This window comes from Anolis carolinensis, unplaced genomic scaffold, assembly GCF_035594765.1.
Source record: "Anolis carolinensis isolate JA03-04 unplaced genomic scaffold, rAnoCar3.1.pri scaffold_7, whole genome shotgun sequence".
NCBI classification, from domain to species: Eukaryota; Metazoa; Chordata; class Lepidosauria; order Squamata; family Dactyloidae; genus Anolis; species Anolis carolinensis.
In genome coordinates, this window is record NW_026943818.1 from 16,971,777 (window position 1) to 16,995,807 (window position 24,031).

The window sequence follows — 24,031 nt, forward strand, 5'->3', positions numbered from 1 at the left end:
CTTAATCCTTCCTTATTATCCAAGATATTCGCTTATCCAAGCTTCTTCCGGCCCGTTTAGCTTGGATAAGTGAGACTACTGTATGTGGAAAATAGGGGTGTTGAATCATAGACATCTAGATCTGTCTGGAAGTGTATTTATTTATTTATCGAGTCAGAAATGGATTGAGGATACAGTTAGAAAAACCACAAACAAAGTTTAAAACTAAATGTCCTTTGACCAGAAGCTGGCCACTTCAAGTACCTCTGGTGTCGTCGTGAGAAGGTCCTCTTGTGCATATGACAGGGCTCAGGCCGCATTGTAGTCAGTGGTCTGTGGTTTGCTCTTCCCCACATTCGCATGTCATAGAGTCTACTTTGTGACCCCATTTCTTAAGGTTGGCTCTGTATCTCGTGGTGCCGGAGCGCAGTCTGTTCAGCGCCTTACAAGTTGCCCAGTCTTCTTCATTCAGTATCAGCCATGGCTTGAGGTTCCGGGTTTTAGCCTGCCACTTTTGTTCCTGCAAGTATCTCTGTAGACCTTAGAAAACTATTTCTTGATATAAGGCATTGGCATGCTGACTGATATCCAAACAGAGGATGGGCCGAAGATGTCACTGCCTTGGTCCTTTCATTACTGGTGGATGTCAGATGGTGCAAGACTGGCTAAGCAGTATAATTTCTACAGTGGTGTAGAGCATAGATATCCTGTGATAATGCAGCATGTCTCATTAAGAGCCACATCCACTGTTTTAACGTGGTGAGATGTGTGAGATGCAGCAGCAGCAGCAACAGCATAATAATAGTAATAATAATAATAATAATAATAATAATAATAATAATAACAATAACAACAACAACTTTATTTATACCCACGGGGCAGATGTCTTCACTGTGTCTGGTTGTGAGCCACAGGTTACACAGTGGAGGACCTTCTCACGGAGACACCAGAGCTTCTTCTGGTCAAAGGAAATCTAGTATAATGTCAAGTTTGTAACTTTGTGTTTATAAATACATTATAACTGTATCCTCAATTTGCTTCTGACATGATAAATAAATAACAGAAGCACAAGAGGGAAGGACCACAACATTATGGATGGTGCATTATCATGATGATGTTGAGTTATATCCCATTTTTTTCTCTCCACAAAGGAGATACAAATGCATTGAAGCAGGTGTCAAATATAAGTTTGTCAAGTAGATAACCAGAACAATAGATGGTTCCAAAGGTTGCTATCAGTTACAGGGGATAATAAATAATATTACTGTTTGAATATGCAATAAAAGAGTCAACAGGTTTCATTGCATGAGCCGTCTGTTGTGTAATTGCTAAAGCTGAATTTTGCAGTTTGCTTCTCCATAAATGCTAACAGCCATAGCATGTTCTGCCACTCATATACCCAGAAATATATTTTTATCCATTCAAAGGATTCTTTAAATTGGAACATAAGAGTATGGAGCAATGTGGCGGCTAATGAATCAAGTGACTTTTAACCAATTGTAATGTGTGCAGGTTGTTAAGAAAGGATTACACTTGCCACAACCATTGTGTCTTTGGCTGCCCTCCTCAGTTCCTCCTTGAGTCTGTTTCAAAGAATTAGGGAAGCAAAATCTAACTTCTGAGAAAGAAGAGGGAAACCCACAAGGAATTGTGCAAGAATAAATACCCGAGAAAAAGAAAGAGAGAGAAGAACTGTCGTTCAAAAAAAGAAAATTATGACTTGGAAAGGCAATTAAATTAGGCATGTTCTCTTTCTGCAATGTTTTCCTTGGGAACTGAAAACATGGCTCTTTAGGCAGGCCTTTGACAACAACTGGATATCGGCTAAGTAGATGACAAATTAGACTGGAACTTCAATTTTACTTGCACAGTAGAGTCTCACTTATCTAAGCTAAACGGGCCGGCAGAACCTTGGATAAGCGAATATCTTGGATAATAAGGAGGGATTAAGGAAAAACCTATTAAACATCAAATCAGGTTATGATTTTACAAATTCAGCACCAAAACATCATGTTATACAACAAATTTGACAGAAAAAGTAGTTCAATACGCAGTAATGTTATGTTGTAATTACTGTATTTACGAATTTAGCAACAAAATATCACAATATATTGAAAACATTGACTACAAAAATGGCTTGGATTATCCAGAACCTTGGATAAGTGAGTCTTGGATAAGTGAGACCCTACTGTACTTGTAATTTGTCTACCACTGGGATGTTTAATGTGGTTGTACTGCCCATGTTAATAGTAGCTATTGTTGCGTTTTATTGAGTATCTTGTTTAATTTGAGTTGGGCTTTTTATAGGTGTTGTTTTATGTGAATTGATATTGTTATTGTTTAAATATTGGTGTAACTTACTCGTATTTTATGTGTTTTATGGCACTATTTTGTGTTCTCTGTTAAGTCGCCCCGAGTCCCTTTTGGGAGATGGTGGCGGGATATAAATAAAGATGATGATGATGATGATTATTATTATAGTCATGAAGGAACTAGTTAAGTCCTTCAAGTATAAAACTTCGGAGAGCTTCGGTTCAGCCATTTCAAAGCTCCCTGCTTGAGCAGTGATGGCATGATCATCAGCATAGATGAAACCAAATGAAGTTTTTTTATCGTGTCAGAAGCAACTTGGGAACATACTGCAAATCGCTTCTGGTGTGAGAAAATTGGCTGTCTACAGAGATGTTGCATTGAAGCAGAAGGCCAGTCCACAATTCTTCAGACCGTTGAGAGGCCGAATTATCATTTGAAAAAAAAAATGAACAAATTCCTATGCACACTGCACATGTTTTATATGTAGTGCAAAACAACAACAATGAGAGAACAATACAATATTTAAAAATAAAAACAATTTAAACCAACATAAACTTATCAGGATTTCAATGGGAAGTGTGGGTCTGCTTCTGGCCAATAAGATAGTCAAGTTACTGTATATACTCGAGTATAAGCCTAGTTTTTCAGCCCTTTTTTAAAGACTGAAAAAGCCCCCCTCGGCTTATACTCGGGTGAGGGTCCTGGTTGGCTTATATTTGGGTCAGCTTATACTTGAGAATATATGGTACATTTATTATTTTTCTCTTATTATTATTGGTATTGTTACATTTATTATTTTTCTCTATTATTGTTGCTACTATTACATTTATTTTACTCTATTTTTATTATTATTATTATTAATACAGTAGAGTCTCACTTATCCAACACTCGCTTATCCAAGGTTCTGGATTATCTAACGCACTTTTGTAGTCAATGTTTTCAATACATCATTATATTTTGGTGCTAAATTCGTAAATACAGTAATTACTACATAGCATTACTGTTTATTGAACTACTTTTTCTGTCAAATTTGTTGTATAACATGATGTTTGGATACTTAATTTGTAAAATCATAATCTAATTTGATGTTTAATAGGCTTTTCCTTAATCTCTCCTTATTATCCAACATATTCGCTTATCCAACGTTCTGCCGGCCCTTTTACGTTAGATAAGCGATACCCTACTGTACATTTATTATTTCACTCTGATCTTATTTTTATTGCATGTAATAATAGAGTAAAATAATAAATGCAATAAAAATAAGATCAGAGTGAAATAATAAATGTACAGTAGGGTATCGCTTATCTAACGTAAAAGGGCCGGCAGAACGTTGGATAAGCTAATAAATGTAATAATAATAATAATAATAATAATAAATACATTATTATTTTATTCTATTATTATTGAAAAGATACATAAGCACATTGATGTTGATGAAGATGAGAATAAAGATTGGATCAGAGTTGGACAGTCTTATCTTAAATTTGAGCTTTATGTAAATGTTCAAAAACATTGAACCTGGTGGTGCCTCAATTAATGTAATTTTATTGGTATCTATTTTTATTTCTGAAATTTACCACCTGGGCGAAAGCTTCCCTGAGGCAAGTGTCCAGCATCCAAAGTGTCCTTTAATGGCTGTCCACACTTCTGGGAATGGGGTCCCACCGGCGGGCATTGGGTCATTTCTGCAGACGAGGCGGAAGTGATTTCCGATCGCTCCCGGCCCGCGTTCCAGGAAACCCTCAGTCCATTGTGATTGGAATAAAGACCAGAAAGAGAGGAAGCGGCTGGTTTTTTAAAAAATTTCGATGAAGGAAGCCCTCGAGACAGCTGGAAGTCGCAAAACAGCTCTTGTTCAGAAGGGGGAAAAAAAACAGAGGGCTAGAAATAAAATGTAATGTCACAGGCTCAGCTTCAAGGCGATGAAACCCTGCCGTGGAATCTGTCTCTGACCCAAAGGCAGTGGTTTTTCTCCAGCCAGGAACGTGACCTCAGCTTCTGAGTTTAGCAGGAGCTTTTGTGCGGAAAAGAAAGGCAGCGGCGGGGAGGAAAGTTCGGCCAAATTGCTGATGATTTTGAGGAGGGGGCAAAGCACAGCCTTTCCTGTCCTCTTAAACCAGGGGTCCCCAAACTAAGGCCCCAAACGTGGGCCGGATGCAAACCTCCAAGGCCATTTACCTGGCCCCCGCCCTCAGTTTTATAATATAATATTTTCATATGTTTTAATAATACAGTAGAGTCTCACTTATCCAACACTCGCTTATCCAACGTTCTGGATTATCCAACGCATTTTTGTAGTCAATGTTTTCAATATATCGTGATATTTTGGTGCTAAATTCATAAATACAGTAATTACCACATAGCATTACTGCGTATTGAACTACTTTTTCTGCCAAATTTGTTGTCTAACATGATGTTTGGGTGCTTCATTTGTAAAATCATAACCTAATTTGATGTTTAATAGGCTTTTCCTTAATGCCGCCTTATTATCCAACATATTCGCTTATCCAACATTCTGCCGGCCCGTTTATGTTGGATAAGTGAGACTCTACTGTATAATATATTGTATATACATATAATATTGAATATAATACTAATAATATACCGTAGAGTAATATTAATTATATATTATATATTACATATAATATTACAAATATTACAGAACAGTAATATTACAGAACAGCAACATAGTAATATACTAGCTGTGCCCGGCCACGCGTTGCTGTGGCGAAGTATGGTGGTATGGGAAATAAAGTATTGAGGAATTGATGGTAGTTAAGGTAAAGGGTCCCCTGGGCTGAGTGGGTTGCTAGGAGACCAAGTGAGCGGAGCTTAGCCTTCTAACTGGCAGCAATTGGATAAAAACAGTTATTCATCTCCCTCTAATTAAGACTTTATTTTTCTTTTCTTTTTGTTGTATCAACCTAGAGGCATGGATGAGGGGTTGTGCTGTCAATTTTCGAGGTTGTGGGCTGTTTACTTTTGTTGTTTTGTCCGCTGCCATGATGCCATCACTCTTTTATATATATAGAATGATGCTGATATTGTGCTATGCTAATACAGTAGAGTCTCACTTATCCGACGTTCTGGATTATCCAACGCGTTTTTTTTAGTCAATGATTTCAAAATATCGTGATATTTTGGTGCTAAATTCGTAAATACTTATAATATACCATATAGAAATGTTAATTATATATTATATATTACATATAATATTACTAATACAGTAGAGTCTCACTTATCCAACATAAACGGCGGAACGTTGGATAAGCGAATATGTTGGATAATAAGGAGAGATTAAGGAAAAGCCTATTACACATCAAATTAGGTTATGATTTTACAAATTAAGCACCAAAACATCATGTTTAACAACAAATTTGACAGAAAAAGTAGTTCAATAGGCAGTAATGCTATGTAGTAATTACTGTATTTACGAATTTAGCACCAAAATATCACGATGTATTGAAAACATTGACTACAAAAATGCATTGGATAATCCAGAACATTGGATAAGCGAGTGTTGGATAAGTGAGACTCTACTGTATTACAGAACAGTGGTATTGTACAACATAGTAATATATGATGCTGATATTGTGCTATGCTAATAATATAATATATTGTATATACATATAATATTGAATACAATACTAATAATATACCATATAGTAATATTAATTATATATTATATATTACATATAATATTACAGATATTACAGAACAGTGGTATTGTACAACATAGTAATATATGATGCTGATATTGTGCTATGCTAATATAATATATTGTACATACATATAATATTGAATATCATGCTAATAATATACCATAGAGTAATATTCATTATATATTATATATTACATATAATCTTACTAATATTACAGAACAGTGGTATTGTACAACATAGTAATATATGATGCTGATATTATGCTATGCTAATAATATAATATTCTGTATGTACATACAACTTGTAAGCCTTCACAACCCTTCCAGGTGAGAAGGCCAGGATATAAATGTAGTAAATAATAAATAAATAAATAAATAAATAAATTTTAGACTTAGACTCTCCCAAAGTCATCAACAACAATAATCCTAATTAACTTGATTATCTCATTGGCCAGAAGCAGACCCACACTTCCCATTGAAATCCAGATAGGTTTATATTGGTTAAAATTATTTTTATTTTTAAATATTGTATTGTTCTCTCATTGTTGCTGTTGCTGTTGTTGTTGTTTTGCACTACAAATAAGACATGTGCAGTTTGCATAGGAATTTGTTCGTATTTTTTTTCCAAATGATAATTCGGCCCCTCAACAGTCTGAAGGATTGTGGACTGGCCCTCTGCTTAAAAAGTTTGGGGACTCCTGATGTAGACCTTAAGAAATGGGGCTACAAAGTGGAGTCCACGATATGGGAATGTGGTGAAGAGCAAACCACAGACCACGTTCTACAATGCGGCCTGAGCCCCGCCATATGCGACATCAAAGGCACTCGAAGTGGCCAGCTTCTGGTCAAAGGAAATTTAGTATAATGCCAAGTTTTTAACTTTGTTTGTGGTGTTTCTATACATTATAACTGTATGTGTTGTCGAAGGCTTTCATGGCCGGGATCACAGGGTGGTTGTATGTTTTCCGGCCTGTCTGACCATATTCCAGAAGTATTCTCTCCTGACGTTTCGCCCACATCTATGGCAGGCATCCTCAGAGGTTGTGAGGTATATGTATATATAAGTGTAATCTCAATTTGCTTCTGACACCATAAATAAATAAATGGTCCTAGAAAACCCCACGATAGGCTAATCTTAGGGTCCCCATAAACAGAATCCTTGCTAAGGGCTTGTCTGCTTTATGGCAAAGCATGAGGTCAGGAGATTTTTGAAGGCGAGTAAGCAGATTCATCGGCGGCATGATGGCTTCATTTGGAAAGCAATGATTTCATCCAGCCCTGCTTCTGAGTAATCCTGCCCAGGGGGCAATGAATAAGAAGCAGGGGCCGAATCAGGCCAGGTTGTGAGATCTGTGTCGACTCATTGCCTAAATATAAAATACGGTGTCACTCGGGGCAAAGCCAATGAAGACGGAGGGTGGAGGACGGATGAGTCGCCATTCGTGGTGGGCCAGGAGTCCAGCCTTTCCCATGAGAAAATGTCTCTTGTTTCTTTTCCTCTTCGCAGAAGGGGGATGACATAGTTCACCCCCTAAACCACGCGGTGAGACATTTTGAGATTTGTCACTTTTCTTCTGTTAGGACACTTCTTCTCAAAGGTTTGCTCATTGAGGAACGTGGCTTCCGAATGCTTTGGGGTTCGGTTGTTTTTTGCTCATCGCCGTCTCTCAGAAACTAAATACAGCACATTAACTTCTAAAACCAACCCCGCTTTGAAGTTTCTTCACTTTGGAGAAGATAAACTGGCCTTTCAGGGGGAAGTGATCCTCCTGTATCATCTTTAGAGAGATTGACTTGCCCCCGAAAAATGGTGGAGTAAAGGGGCCAGAAATGTGATCTTCCAGTGATGAGCTCTGGTGTCTTTTTTGATTCATCTTCTAACGTTTACCTCCCACTCCTATCTCGGATTCCCAACAAGTTACATTCCAGTCTAACCACAGGCTCCTGCAGGTCCCCCATCAAGCATGTGGCAACCAAATGTTTCAGGCTCAAGTCATCAGAAGGATATTCTAGTCAGACACTTGATCGGTTTCCCCCCGCCCTCGACTCTCTTGTCATCGCTTGCCTTTTGGAATTCATAAGGCTTGTACCAAAATCTGGAGAATTTAATTGTTAGGTTCCTGTGCTTTTCACACTTGCCCCCGGTGTGTTTTTTTAGTTTGCCTTGGAGCTCTTGATTCTCTTCAGAACATCTAACCTTAGATCAGGGATCCCCGGGGGCTGGATGCGGCCCTCCATCAGTTTTAGACTTAAGCTTACAAGTACCCAGCCTTCCAAGCACTAAGCCTATTGCATTGGATTCCAGCTCACCAAACTAGGATTCGCAGAAGAAGAAAACAGCCAGGCTTTGAGGCTGCAAGGCTAATCACTGCTATTTCACCTGGCCAACAAAGGAATCCCATAAGCCACAGCAACACGTGGCCGGGCACAGCTAGTATACATAAAATATTGATAATATTATAATGTAATATAATACTACTAATAATACGATATAATAATATTAATTATAATATAATACAATATAATAATATTAATTATAATATTAATTATAATTATAATTTCTATAATATTGATTATACAAAGGATTTTCTACCTTCTGTCCGATACTAACCCTGCAGTTACTCATAAGGTGGCCCTTTTTGCCCTGGCAGCTCAGAAAATCCGGGCAAAACTGATCTCCGATGTCGCGGTTGACTGTGCTGGGGATGCTTTTAACTAATAGTGGTTTTTATATCCAAGGTGTTCCCTGCTTGGATTTTAATAATACTGTACTTACTTGGTTTTATCTTGTTTTTAATTATGTTGGTGCTAATCCATGAAATATGTAGTATTTGAAGGGCATATCCTGACATTGATATTTGCAGCATTTTAATGTTTTAATTATTTATATAGGGTTTTAATGGCATGTTTTATATTGTATTTGATGTTCTGGCTTTTGTGTATTTGTTTGTTTGTCTTGCATGCAAAAGACCTGTGGTCTAAGCATTAAATAAATTTGGAATTTTTGGAATATTAATTATATATTAAATGTAATATTACTAATAATATTACAGTATAGTGGTTTAGTACAATATAGTAATACAGTAGAGCCTCACTTATCCAAGCTAAGCGAGCTGGCAGAACCTTGGATAAGCTAATATCTTGGATAATAAGGAAGGATTAAGTAAAAGCCTATTAAACATCAAATTAGGTTATGATTTTACAAATTAAGCACCAAAACATCATGTTATAATAGCCCCCATTTCGAGATGTTGCCAATGCTATTTTGCACTTTATTGTCCATTTCTACCGGCACATTCTGTTCTGGATTTTATGAATTTGTCTCCTGTTTTAATATAGTATGTTTTTCGTATGCTTCTTGCCGATTTTAATGATTGTTTTATTGCTATTGATGTTTTACTGGTATAATTGTTTTATAGTCATGTTACTGATATTGATTGTTTTATCAGGCTAGGCCCCATGTAAGCCGCCCCGAGTCCCTTCGGGGAGATGGGGCGGGGTATAAAAATAAAGTTGTTGTTATTATTATTATTATTATTATTATTATTATTATATAACAAATTTGGCAGACAAAGTAGTTCAATACGCAGTAATGTTATGTTGCAATTACCGTATTTACAAATTCAGCACCAAAATATCACAATATAACCCAAGCGAATAACAAATAAACTAGTATTGGAGGCTTGTAGAAGGTTGCTATTTCCAACACAATCTTCAAGGAGCATCCGCAGATTTTCATTTAACTGTCATTTTGCTTCAATCCAAACGATGGTTAGTAGATTCGAAGCAGGCTATCTACTCAAACCACCTTCAGATGAAAATCTGAACTAAAAAGCATTTATACTTTTGGCTGTTGGGATATATTTCAAACAAGAAAACATGGAGATGATAGGACATGTGGCCCTACCTATCTGGCTCCTTTTTCGCAGCACGAAATAATGTGGGCTTTGGGGAAAGTGAATCAAATGAGAGGACTGTGCCAAAGCTATGATGCATGGTCCAGTTGACTCTGGAAGAACCTGAGTTTTAAGAGTTATCGACGGACAACGGATTCCTTGCTTTTCTGAACTGGAGCACTCCGCCCGCAACCATCCGTATCAATGACTCCTTGACGTCTTCATTTTCATTCCCGTCACAGCGTGGTTTTTGTGGCTTCTGCGTCTCCAGCCTCTCCGTTACAGAATCGCTTGCCTTTCAGTGGAAGAACAGTACTAAATAGGTCTAGTCTTCAGGTACCCCAATGGATATTTATAGCTGTGCTCCGAAATGCAATCTTTACCCCAGTTGCATATTTAGACTGGTTTCCTTGGCCCAGTTTCTCTTATTGGAGAACTATAGCTCTCCACCCAGGTGGCATTGAGCAGAAGGTGGAGGAGTAGGGTTGTTGTATGTCTGGCTGTCTGGCCATGTTCTAGAAGTATTCTCTCCTGACGTTTCGCCCACATCTATGACAGGCATCCTCAGAGGTTGTGAGGTATGAAGAAACTAAGCAAGGAAGTTTTATATATATCTGTGGAAAGTCCAGGGTGAGAGAAGAACTCTTGTCAGTTGGAGTCCAGTGTGATTGTTGTAATTAGCATTGAATAGCTTCATCTCCTGGCTTCTTCCTGATTGGGAGCATCCTTTGTTCAGAGTCGTTAGCTGCCCCTGGTTCCCATGTCTGGAACTCCTCTGTTTTCAGAGTGTTGCTTCTTATTGTTCTGATTTTTGAGGTTTTTTTAATACTCGTAGCCAGATTTTGTTCATTTTCATGGTTTCCTTCTTTCTGTTGAAGTTGTCCACATGCTTGTGAATTTCCATGGCTTCTCTGTGTAGTCTGACATTTATTTATTATTTATTTATTTACAGCATTTATATCCCGCCCTTCTTTCTCACCCCGAAGGGGACTCAGGGCAGATCACATTACACATATAGGCAAATATTCAATGCCTTTTAACATAGAACAAAGACAGACAAACATAGGCTCCGAGCGGGCCTCGAACTCATGACCTCCTGATCAGAGTGATTCATTGCAGTGATTCATTGCAGCTGCTCTCCAGCCTGCGCCACAGCCCGAGCCCATGATAGTTGTTGGAGTGGTCAAGCATTTCTGTGTTCTCAAATAATATAATTAATAATAAAACAGTAGAGTGTCACTTATCCAACATAAACGGGCTGGCAGAACGTTGGATAAGTGAATATGTTGGATAATAAGGAGGGATTAAGGAAAAGCCTATTAAACATCAAATTAGGTTATGCTTTTACAAATTAAGCACCAAAACATCATGTTACACAACAAATTTGACAGAAAAAGTAGTTCAATACAGAGTAATGCTACATAGTAATTACTGTATTTACGAATTTATCATGATATATTGAAAACATTGACTACAAAAATGGCTTGGATAATCCAGAAACTTGGATAAGCGAGGCTTGGATAAGTGAGACTCTACTGTACCAATAAAATTACACTAATTGAGGCATCAGACGGTGAAATGTTTTGGAATATTTACACAAAACTGTAATTTAAGATAGGGCTTTCCCGCTCTGATTAAATCATCATTCTCACCTTCTTCAATGCAAATGTGCTTATGTAGCCTTTTAATAATAATAGAGTAAAATAATAAATGTAATAAGACTATCAAATACAGTCAAATAATAAATGCAATAAAGTAGTTCAATACGCAGTAATGTTATGTAGTAATTACTGTATTTACGAATTTAGCATCAGAATATCACAATGTATTGAAAACATTGACTACAAAAATGTGTTGGATAATCCAGAACGTTGGATAAGTGAGTCTCTACTGTATAGTGAACATTCATAAAAACAAAAGCAAAGACTGGGTTTTTTTCTAAGAAATGGCATAACATATGATCAAACCGATATTACCTAACATCAAAAAGCAAACAAGGCCCTTTTCAAATAACCCAGACATTGGTAGTGTGTTATAAAAGGGATATGGTACTATTAATAAATGTCTTGTTGTAATATAATTATGTCCAAACTATCATGACACGATTCGTGAAAGTGGTTCAACACTGGCCCACCTTTTCTTTCCGCAGGGTCCACACATAGCATCAGTGACTCTTGCTGCGTACGAATGTAATTCTGTGGATTTCCCCGAACCTCCGTATCCTGACCAAATTATCTGCCCCGTTGAAGAGGGGGTCGAGGGATCCATTTCCTTGTGGACCATCATCTCGAAAGTCAGGCTGGAGGCCTGCATGTGGGTAAGAAACAAACAAACACGTTACACGTTATCTGGCTTCATAAGTGACAACAAATGTGGCTTTCAAGGTGAATAGTTGACAATTTCTGTTAGCTTACCAAGGCCACAGATTCCTGCGTTGAGCCATTTGGAGAACAAAAATGACTCAAAATGAAAGACATTGTTGTAACTCAGGGGCTCTCAACCTTCCTTATGCCACGGCCCCTTAATACCGTTCCTCGTGTTTTGGTGACCCCCCAACCATAAAATTATTTTTGTTGCTACTTCGTAACTGTCATTTTGCTACTGTTATGAATCGTAATGTAAATATCTGGTATGCAGGATGTATTTTCATTCACTGGACCAAATTTGACACAGATACCCCCAAATTTGAATACTGGTGGGGTTTTGTCATTTGGGAGTTGTAGTTGATGGGTTTTGTAGTTCACCTACGAACAAAGATTGCAGGTGAACTATACATCCCAGTATCTACAACTATTGGATAACTGTTTTATTGCTGTGTTTTGATATTTGATTGTTTTATCGGACAAGGCCCCATGTAAGCCACCCCGAGTCCCTTTGGGGAGATGGGGCGGGCGGGGTATAAAAATAAAGCTATTATTATTATTATTATTATTATTATTATTATTATTATTATTATTATTATTATTATTACAACTCCCAAACATCCAGACCAATTCCCCTCAAAACCCACCAACCAGTATTCAAATGTGGGCACTTCAGGTGTGCATGCCAGGTTTGGTCCAGATCCATCATGGTGTAGATCAGAGGTCCTCAAACTTTTTCATCAGAGGGCCAGTCCACAATCCTTCAGACTGTTGTGGGGCCGAATTATTATTTGAAAATAAAAATACAAACAAATTCCTATGCACAGTGCCCATGTCTTATTTGCAGTGCAAAAAAAAAAGCAACAATAAAAATGAAAGAACAATACAATATTTAAAAATAAAAACAATTTAAACCAACATAAATTTATCAGGATATCAATGGGAAGTGTGGGCCTGTTTCTGGCCAATGAGATAGTCAAGTTAATAAGGATTGTTTTTGTGTGCCTTCAAGTCATTTCAGACTTTGGGCGAACCTAAATCTGAAATTATTTATTTATTTGCTACATTTATTTACTACATTTATATCCTGCCCTTCTCACCCCGAAGAGGACTCAGAGCAGCTATATTTACATACAAATATATTATATTATTACCATAGCACAATATTAGCATTATATATTACTATATTGAACTATACCACTATACTGTAATATTATATGTAATATATAACATACTAGCTGTGCCCGGCCATGCGTTGCTGTGGCGAAGTCTGGTGGCATGGGAAATAAAGTATTGAGGAATTGGTGGTAGTTAAGGTAAAGGGTAAAGGTTTTCCCCTGACATTACATCCATTATAAATGGGTTATATAGAGGTGTGGAAGGGCCTTGAGTCTACACTGCCATATAATCCAGTTAAAATCTGATAATATATTTTGTCCTTTGTTGTTTTTGGGCATCTGCCCTATGTAAGCTGCCCCGAGTCCCCGCGGGGAGATGGTGGCGGGGTATAAAGTTTTATTATTTTATTATAATCTGTATTTTATAGGCAGTGTGGAAGAGGCCTAAGTGAGGCCTAACTCTGCCTGTCCCCTGGGCTGAGTGGGTTGCTAGGAGACCAATTGCTTAGACTTCTAACTGGAAGCAATTGGATAAAAACAATTATTCCTCTCCTTCTAATTAGGACTTTATTTTTCTTTTCTTTTTGTTGTATGAACGTAGAGGCATGGATGAGGGGTTATGCTGCCAAGTTTAGTGTTTCTGGGAAGTATAGTTTTGTTGTTTTGTCCTAGGCCGAAATTTCATTACCCTTTTATATATATAGATATTGAACTATACCACTATACTGTAATATTATATGTAATATATAACATATAATTAATATTATTATATGGTATTATTAGTAGCATTATAATTGTATTACATTATAATATTATTATCAATATTATATGTATATATAATATATTATTAAAACTGATATAAAATATTATATTATAAAACTGAGGGTGGGGCCAGGTAAATGATTTTGGAGGGCCGTATCCGGCCCGTGGGCCTTAGTTTTGGGGACCCCTGGTGTAGGTTCCTAGTGCGCTCTGGATGGCGGTGCGCTCTGGATATTTGACTAGAGAGGGTTTTCTGGAACTAAACCCTGAATCCTTGAACTCTGTTAGTCCCAAGCACACCTTTGCACCGGCCATCTGGCTAATGAAAGGTTAAGGGAAGCGAAGGCTTGGCTGTGATTCAGGCGGGCAGGTTACCAAACGGTAGGACAATCGGACAGCTGGCGAGAGGAGCAGGCAGATGGTTTTTGCTCAGGATAAGTGATAGGAGCTTTTATGGAGACCCCTCCCCTTTCCAAGCAACTCTATAGCTGTTTGGTTTCCTTTGTTCACTCTCAAGGGGCAGCTGCCTGGAAAGAGCAAAGAGCAGCAGCTGCCTTGAGTAGTTTCACAAAACAAAACAAAAAAGTAACCAGGTTGGTTTTAAACTTTAGTTTTACTGATTTTTTTTAACGGTCATAGGGAAACGCGGAAACGCCTACACAACACAGGGCTTGTTCTTCCTTGTTCTTATGCAGATGTGTCGCCTTATCAAAGAAGCGGGCTTGCATTCAAATCGGATCTCCAGTTTATGAACTGGGTTTTAAAAGGAGAACTCAATAAGTCACTTTAGTTGCAGCTTTGGGTCTTGGTCAGGAAAAAAAATATACACTATGGATCAATAAGTCAAAATATTATTACAGTAGAGTCTCACTTATGCAACATAAACGGGCCGGCAGAAGCTTGGATGAGCGAATATGTTGGATAATTAGGAGGGATTAAGGAAAAGCCTGTTAAACATCAAATTAGGTTATGACTTTACAAATTAAGCACCAAAACATCATGTTATACAACAAATTTGACAGAAAAAGCAGTTCAATACGCAGTAATGTTATGTTGTAATTACTGTATTTACGAATTTAGTACCAAAATCACGATATATTGAAAACATTGACTACAAAAATGGCTTGGATAATCCAGAAGTTTGGATAAGCGAGGCTTGGATAAGTGAGACTCTACTGTATACAATTATAATAGTGTATTATTATTATATTGTATATATTATTCTATTATATTATTATATAGTGTTTATTATTATAAACGGGTTCTGCCGGCCCATTTATCTTGGATAAGTGAGACTCTACTGTACACAATTATAATAGTGTATTATTATTATATTGTATATATTATTATATTATTATATAGTGTTTATTATTATAAATGGGTTCTGCCGGCCCGTTTATCTTGGATAAGTGAGACTCTACTGTATACAATTATAATAGTGTATTATTATTCTATTATATTATTATATAGTGTTTATTATTATAAATGGGTTCTGCTGGCCCGTTTATCTTGGATAAGTGAGACTCTACTGTATACAATTATAATAGTGTATTATTATTATATTATATTATTATATAGTGTTTATTATTATAAACGGGTTCTGCCGGCCCGTTTATCTTGGATAAGTGAGACTCTACTGTATACAATTATAATAGTGTATTATTATTATATTGTATATATTGTTATATTATATTATTATATAGTGTTTATTATTATAAACGGGTTCTGCCGGCCCATTTATCTTGGATAAGTGAGACTCTACTGTATTACCAAAACATCATGTTTTACAACAAATTTGATAGAAAAACATGCGGTAACACTATGTAGTCATTACTGTATTTACGAATTTAGCACCAAAACATTGCAATGTATTGAAAACATTGACTACTAAAGGGCAGACTGTGTTGGATAATCCAGAATGTTGGATAAGTGAATGTTGACTAAGTGAGACTACTGTACTGGAGCGTGTATGTTGGTTTGTCCCACAATATTGACAGTATTACAAAATGCTGATCTTCTTTTCTCTGTCTTCTCATTTCCGCATCCAGGGTGCTGGGACAGCGATTGGGGAGCTTCCGCCATACTTCATGGCCAGAGCCGCTCGTCTCTCTGGAGCGGAGCCTGATGACGAGGAATATCAAGAATTCGAGGAGATGCTGGAACACGCCCAGGCAGCACAGGTAAATTTAAACCCCAAAACAGCATCTCACCATCCGTATTAGTTGCTCCTTCACAAGTGTGGCTCGAGGGACTTTTTTGACAGCTCTAGAAGTTTATTTTGGGACATCCAGGAATCTCCACAGGCTTTTGGAAGTACAGTAGAGTCTCACTAATCCAAGCTAAACGGGCCGGCAGAAGCTTGGATAAGCGAATATCTTGGATTATAAGGACTGATCAAGGAAAAGCCTATTAAACATCAAATTAGGTTATGATTTTACAAATTAAGTACCAAAACATCATGTTATACAACAAATTTGACAGAAAAAGTAATTCAATACGTAGTAATGTTATGTTGTAATTACCGTATTTACGAATTTAGCACCAAAATATCACGATATATTGAAAACATTGACTACAAAAATGGCTTGGATTATCCAGAGGCTTGGATAAGCGAGGCTTGGATTAGTGAGACTCTACTGTATGGCCATTTCAGAGATTACCGTATATACTTGAGTATAAGCCAAGTTTTGAAGTTCTTTTTTAGGTTATACTCGGGTGAGGGTCCTGGTTGGCTTATATTCATGTCAGTTTATACTCAAGTATATATGGTACATTTATTATTTTTCTCTATTATTATTGGTATTATTATTTTATTGTATGACACAGCAAACAAGATAGATATGCTGGATTTCGTATCACAAAATCACAAGTCGAACACTTCCCAAGTGTCTAGGACTGTGTGATTTATTATTATTATTATTATTATTATTATTATTATTATTATTATTATTATTGTATTGTATGACACAGCAAACAAGATAGATATGCTGAATTTCGTATCACAAAATCACAAGTCGAACACTTCCCAAGTGTCTAGGACTGTGTGATTTATTATTATTATGCTGGATTTCGTATCACAAAATCACAAGTCGAACACTTCCCAAGTGTCTAGGACTGTGTGATTTATTATTATTGTTATTATTATTATTATTATTATTATCAACACAACGACGTTGTATGGCACAGCAAACAAGATAGATATGCTGGATTTCGTATCACAAAATCACAAGTCAAACACTTCCCAAGTGTCTAGGACTGTGTGATGTATTTTCTGATGATGTGTGCAGATCCCAGTAGGGTGGCCTTTTGCAGTTGGCAGATGGTGATTTTGTCAATGTCTATTGTTTCCAAATGCCGGCTGAGATCTTTTGGCACAGCATCCAGTGTGCCCATCACCACCGGGACCACCTGTACTGGTTTCTGCCAGAGTCTTTGAAGTTCAATCTTGAGGTCCTGATAGCGGCTGAGTTTTTCCTGTTGTTTTTCATCTATGTGACTGTCACCTGGGATGGCAACATCAATGATCCAAACCTTGTTCTTTTCCACAACTGTGATGTCTGGTGTGTTGTGTTCCAGAACTTTGTCAGTCTGGATTCGGAAGTCCCACAGTATCTTTGCATGTTCATTTTCCAATACTTTTGCAGGTTTGTGATCCCACCAGTTCTTTGCTGCTGGGAGGTGGTCCTTGAGGCATAAGTTCCAATGAATCATTTGGGCCACATAGTTGTGCCTCTGTTTGTAGTCTGTCTGTGCGATTTTCTTACAGCAGCTGAGGATATGATCGATGGTTTCGTCGGTTTCCTTGCACAGTCTGCATTTTGGGTCATCAGCTGATTTTTCGATCTTGGCCTTAATTGCATTTGTTCTGATGGCTTGCTCATGGGCTCATTTATTATTATTATTATTCCTTTTTTGATGAAAGTCAAAGTACAGTATTTACACTGAATCATGGATGAGTCGACCTAAGTTTTTTGATTATGGGACAAGCATTTCTGGGCTCGTATGTGAGCATATCCAGTAGCTTGCAGCCCTCGTTGATCCTGCTTCTGTAGACACCGGTCGTACTTGCGCCTTGAAAAGTTCTGATTGTTCTTCCACTGCCTTTGAGGAAGCCAACGCCATCTTGGAGTGGAAGAAACCCGTGTCGGGCTGCGCTTTGCAGGCCTCTTCATCAGCCAACCACGAGTGTGCCGCGATCGCCGAGGCAGAGCGAAGCCACCCTAAACTGACCTGTCCTTGGAGCCAGTTACGCAGGCAGCTCTGCTCCCGTGCTGCTTGGCTCCCTGGCCAAAAAACAGGGAAAAAAGGAAGAAATATTTGGCAGTTGCCCTGTGTTACTATCGGGCCATTTGCTGCTTTGTTTACTCTGTTTCCCCCGATCTTCCTCGGTTTCCATAAAGGGATTAAGGCAGGGAATAGGCTTCTAATAATGGTCATCCATTGTCACTGGGATTTGGAGTCATTGAGTTTCATGGGTCTGTGCCCCCCTACGTATTTTTTCTATCCTTTCTTTGACTCCTTGGAACCTTTTGCTCTTTGTGGTTTGTCTGGCTATCACATGATTTCTTTGCACAAATTCCCCCCTCCATTTCCAGTAAACTGTTTGAACAGGGATGAGTCAGAATGAAACCAGCTTCCCTGCAACCACAGGAGTTGTTAAAGAATTTGTCAACGTGGACTCCAAAGGGGGGGGGGGGGGGAGAGAGAGAGAGAGAGGCATTGTGAGTGTGTTGTGCTGCTTCATATCCCGGTTCAGCTTGTGTATTTTTGTGCTAATGCTGCGTCACGAGTTCTAAGTGGGCGACTTCCTGCCCCAGCAAACGAGTTGGGACAATGAACGTGTTTGTCACGAGTCGAATTCTAACCCACTCGGCAGATAGAGGCCATTCTGGAAACCTTTCTCTAGGCATTTGTTGGCAGTCACTCCTTTTCTATTATCGCTCCTTTAGTATTTCCTGTAATGGAGAGGGTGCAAAGTACACCAACCACACCCTGTACGATTGGTGATCAGCCACCATGATTTAACAGTCAACCAGTAGCAGGTGTAGAGCGTGACCTGAAGCTGTCTTAGGTTGAGGAATAACGTTGGCCAAGATCCTACAGCAGGGCTCCTCAAACTTGTTCACAGCCCCTCAGACTGTTGGGGGGGGGGGGGGGCAGACTAGGATGAAATAGTCCAAAATTAGGATTGTTGTTGTGTGCCTTCAAGACATTTCAGGCTTAGGTCAACCCTAAATCTAAAGTTTAGGACAGAGGACAGGTAAATGACCTTGGAGGGCCTTAGTTTGGGGACCCCTGATCTAGATGATCTCATAAGACCATAGGTAAGCAAAAGAGACCTCCAAAGACCATCTAGATGGGACCCTCAAAGGCCATCTAGATGATCTCATCAGGCCATCAGAAGACCATAGATAAGGAAAGGGACCCTCAAAGACCATCTAGATGGTTTCATAAGACCATAGGTAAGGAAAGGGGCCCCCAAAGGTTGTCTAGATAATCTCATAAAACCATAGGTAAGTTAAGGAACGCCGAAAGGCCATCTAGATGATCTCATCAGGACATCAGAAGACCATAGATAAGGAAAGGGACCCTCAAAGACCATCTAGATGGTTTCATAAGACCATAGGTAAGGAAAGTGACCTCCAAAAGCCATCTAGATGTTCTCATAAGGCCGTAAGTAAGCAAAGAGACCTCCAAAGACCAGGTAGACTTATGTCAACCCTAAGTCTAAAGTTTAGGACAGGGGCCAGGTAAATGACCTTGGAGGGCCTTAGTTTGGGGACCCCTGTCCTACACAATCCAACTTAACATGGGTTCCTTAGCCAAGGCTGCACAACCCTAGTCTCTGTTTTGTTGCCTTTGATGGTGTCATTGCTGGTGGAGAGTGCAACCTCTGAGGATGCTTGCCATAGATTTCAGTGAAACATCAGGAGAGAATGCTTCTTGAACATGATCAGACAGCCCAGAAAACTCACAGCAAGCCATTAATGGATTATGATTATGAGGACTACAGTATATACTGTTCGGAGAATCTCTGATATAGGGGAGGATGTAATTATAAAACTAGTAGTGATGGTTGAGGATGCTACGAGGATGATGTTGTTCTTTCGTGTCCAACTTCGGGCAGCCCAAAGGTGACCGTATCATGGCCACGGCCTTCCTCTGAGAATGAGAATTGCTTATGGTGCATTTCTATGCCTGGATCTGAATTCTGGTTTCATTAATCCAACACTCAAAGTATGATGCCATGCTGACTCTCGATGGGGATGATAACATTGAAAACGGAGATAGTCAAGAGGACTCAAAAGAACATGCATTCCTAGGAGATGAGTGGTTCTCAAACAGGGCAAGAAGTGATCTCATGCGAAGTTGTGGGGAAGGGGTTGAGAGAGATCCACCCCGAGATGTAGGAACAAAATCAATGTCTCAAGGTCCAGGAATGTACAACATCCAGACAGATCCTCTAATGGCCGCCCATTGAGGCAATCCAGACCAGATGGATAGAAAATAATACATGAATAAAAGGAGGGCAACTGGTTTGTGGAAGGAGAGGAGAACTCTTGAGAGACACTTGCCATCTGGAACTGAGAAAGAGCAAAATGTCCTCCATCCCAAGAATGGCCTCCTCTCCCAATCCCCGTTCCAACGCCTTTTGTAAAACTGGCTTGTAAACTATTTTAAGCCGGCCCTTTTCTGGCCAGTGACAAAGAAGCAGCCGCATCTCATTTGGTCCCGTCTGGCAACCAGCGTGGCCTTTTGGAGAACTTGGGAGCCAAGTGGAGCACGGCTTTGGGGCTCATCAAGAAACAGAAGCTTGGCTCGGCTGGAGGAATGACGTCGAGGGAAAGACATGCCCGGCCCAAATCACTCCCAAGCTGGGATCCAAAATATCGTGGAGCCAACGGCTCTGAATGTGTGGTTTGTTGAAACAAAGCAACACAGTGAACCGTTTTGTGGAAAACGAGGGGGGTTTCCATAAGAGCATGACTGTTCCAAACGGGAAAAGAGAGTCTAAAATCCCACGAAGCAAACACAAAAGCCACGGAAAATACTTTGATGGTTGGGCCCTTCACAGGTCTGCAGAATTGAGGTTCATAATTCTCAACCTTCCTAATGCCGCAATCCCTTAATACAATTTCTCATGTTGTGGTGACCCCCAACCATAACGTTATTTCCGTTGCTACTTCATAATTGTCATTTTGCCACTGTTATGAATCGTAATGTCAATATCTGATATGCAGGATGTATTTTCATTCAAGGCATGTATTTGCAATCCCTATGTACTTATATATCTATATACATTAATTTTATATATGAATTTTCCCCTCATATGTTTGTAGGTCTTTGCAAATCCTATATACATATAGATCCACGTACCTGTACATCTGTATCCATATACAGGAGAGTCTCACTTATCCAAGCTAAACGGGCCAGCAGAAGCTTGGATAAGCAAATATCTTGGATTATAAAGACGGATTAAGGAAAAGCCTATTAAACATCAAATTAGGTTATGATTTTTACAAATTAAGCATTTGTTGTTATACAACAAATTTGACAGAAAAAGTAGTTCAATACGCAGTAATGTTATGTTGTAATTACTGTATTTACGAATTTAGCACCAAAATATCACAATATATTGAAAACATTGACTACAAAAATGGCTTGGATTATCCAGAGGCTTGGATAAGCGAGGCTTGGATAAATGAGACTCTACTCTGTGTGTGTGTGTGTGTGTGTGTGTGTGTGTGTGTGTGTGTGTGTGTGTATATATATATATATATATATATATATATATATATATATAATTTAACCTATTAATGCCTCAATTAATGTAATTTTATTGGTACAGTGGAGTCTCACTTATCCAACATTCACTTATCCAACATTCGCTTATCCCAAAGTTCTGGATTATCCAATGCAGTCTGCCTTTTAGTAGTCAATGTTTTTGTAGTCAATGGTTTCAATACATTGTGATATTTTGGTGCTAAATTCGTAAATACAGTCATTACAACATAACATTACTGCATATTGAACTACTTTTTCTGTCTAATTTGTGGTATAACATGATGTTTTGGTGCTTACTTTGTAAAATCATAACCTAATTTGATGTTTAATAGGCTTTTCCTTAATCCCTCCTTATTATCCAAGATATTTGCTTATCCAAGCTTCTTTTAGCTTGGATAAGTGAGACTCTACTGTACATTAATTTTATATATGAATTTCCCCCTCATATGTTTGCAGGTCCTTGCAAATCCTCTATACATATAGATCCACGTACCTGTATATCTGTATCCATATATATATATACATTATTTAACCTGTTGATGCCTGGATTAATGTAATTTTATTGGTACAGTGGAGTCTCACTTATCCAACATTCGCTTATCCAACATTCTGGATTATCCAACGCAGTCTGCCTTTTAGTAGTCAATGTTTTTGTAATAAATGTTTTCAATACATTGTGATATTTTGGTGCTAAATTTGTAAATACAGTAGAGTCTCACTTATCCAAGCTAAACGGGCCGGCAGAAGCTTGGATAAGCGAATATCTTGTATAATAAGGAGGGATTAAGGAAAAGCCTATTAAACATCAAATTAGGTTATGATTTTACAAAGTAAGCACCAAAACATCATGTTATACCACAAATTAGACAGAAAAAGTAGTTCAATATGCAGTAATGTTATGTAGTAATTACTGTAATTATGAATTTAGCACCAAAATATCACGATATATTGAAAACATTCACTACAAAAATGGCTTGGATTATCCAGAGGCTTGGATAAGCGAGGCTTGGATTAGTGAGACTCTACTGTACAGCAATTACAATTGACCTGCTTCATTTCCCATCCTCGGCTTATACTCGGGTCAATAAGTTATCCCAGTTGTTTTGTGGTAAAATTAGGTGCCTCGGCTTATATTCGGGTCGGCTTATACTCGAGTATATACGGTGCTTAACCTTCATCCCCGTTTTGTCTCTTGAAATGAGAAGAAACAAACGGATTGTGGAATGGGTGAGGGATAATCATGTCCGATGATCATGAATTGTCACATTTTCAAGCTGTGCATCTGTTTTAAATTCCCGGGCGAGACAGCCATCGCCAGCAGAAGTGCTGAGTAATGAGTTGTAAACTTCTTTCTCTCTCTGCCTCGCTCTCTTGCCTCCTTCCTAGACTTTCTTTGGCGATGGGCACGAGAACACAGTGTTCCCAGTCTGGGAGTGTTTCCCATTAACTCCCTCGCACACCTGTTGGAAGAAAGAACGAGAAAACGAGAAAGAGAAACAAATAAAAGGGGAGGGAGTCAGAACGAAAAAAGATGACCGGCGGACAGGATTGTGTTACTTTTGTTGGATTGATTTGAATAGCGCCTCTCGTAAGTTCCTCGCCCATTTTCCTCGCCCATTTCCCTCTCACCCGTCACCTGAAGGGTTCAAATGGTTTCACAACATTACAACTTTTTCTGGCACAAAAACCGACGACAAAGGTAGCTTGCCTCTTTCTCCTGGGAGATTCAAAGCAGTTTCAATCAATAGACCAATCGATTTTATTGTTTAGTCCTTGGACCTTATCACCATACCGAACCGAACAACAAAGCTTGGTGCAACTTAATAAAACTCTGTGTAGTCAGTTAAATAAGACATAAATAATACAATAAATCAGTATGATAAAACTGGAGATATATATATATATATATATATATATATATATATATATATACACACACACACACACACACACACACACACACACACACACACACATACATCGTTGTGTTGTCAGAGGCTTTCATAGCTGGAATTATTAGGTTGCTGTGAGTTTTCCCGGCTGTATGGCCATGTTCCAGAAGCATTATCTCCTGATGTTTCACCTACATCTATGGCAGGCATCCTCAGAGGTTGTGAGGTCTGCTGGAAGCTAGGCAAGTGGAGTTAGAATATA

At 38.5% G+C, this 24,031-nt stretch overlaps 1 protein-coding gene across 1 annotated transcript in view; it reads left to right on the forward strand.

Annotated features, from left to right (window-relative positions):
* Nucleotides 1-24,031, forward strand: part of vmp1 (vacuole membrane protein 1) — a 77,356-nt gene that overhangs the window by 15,402 nt on the left and 37,923 nt on the right. Inside the window, exons 6-7 of the mRNA XM_003227271.4 lie at nt 11,999-12,166; nt 16,141-16,272. Of these exons, the coding sequence (XP_003227319.2) occupies nt 11,999-12,166; nt 16,141-16,272 (300 nt within the window). The remainder of the gene's footprint in view (nt 1-11,998; nt 12,167-16,140; nt 16,273-24,031) is intronic.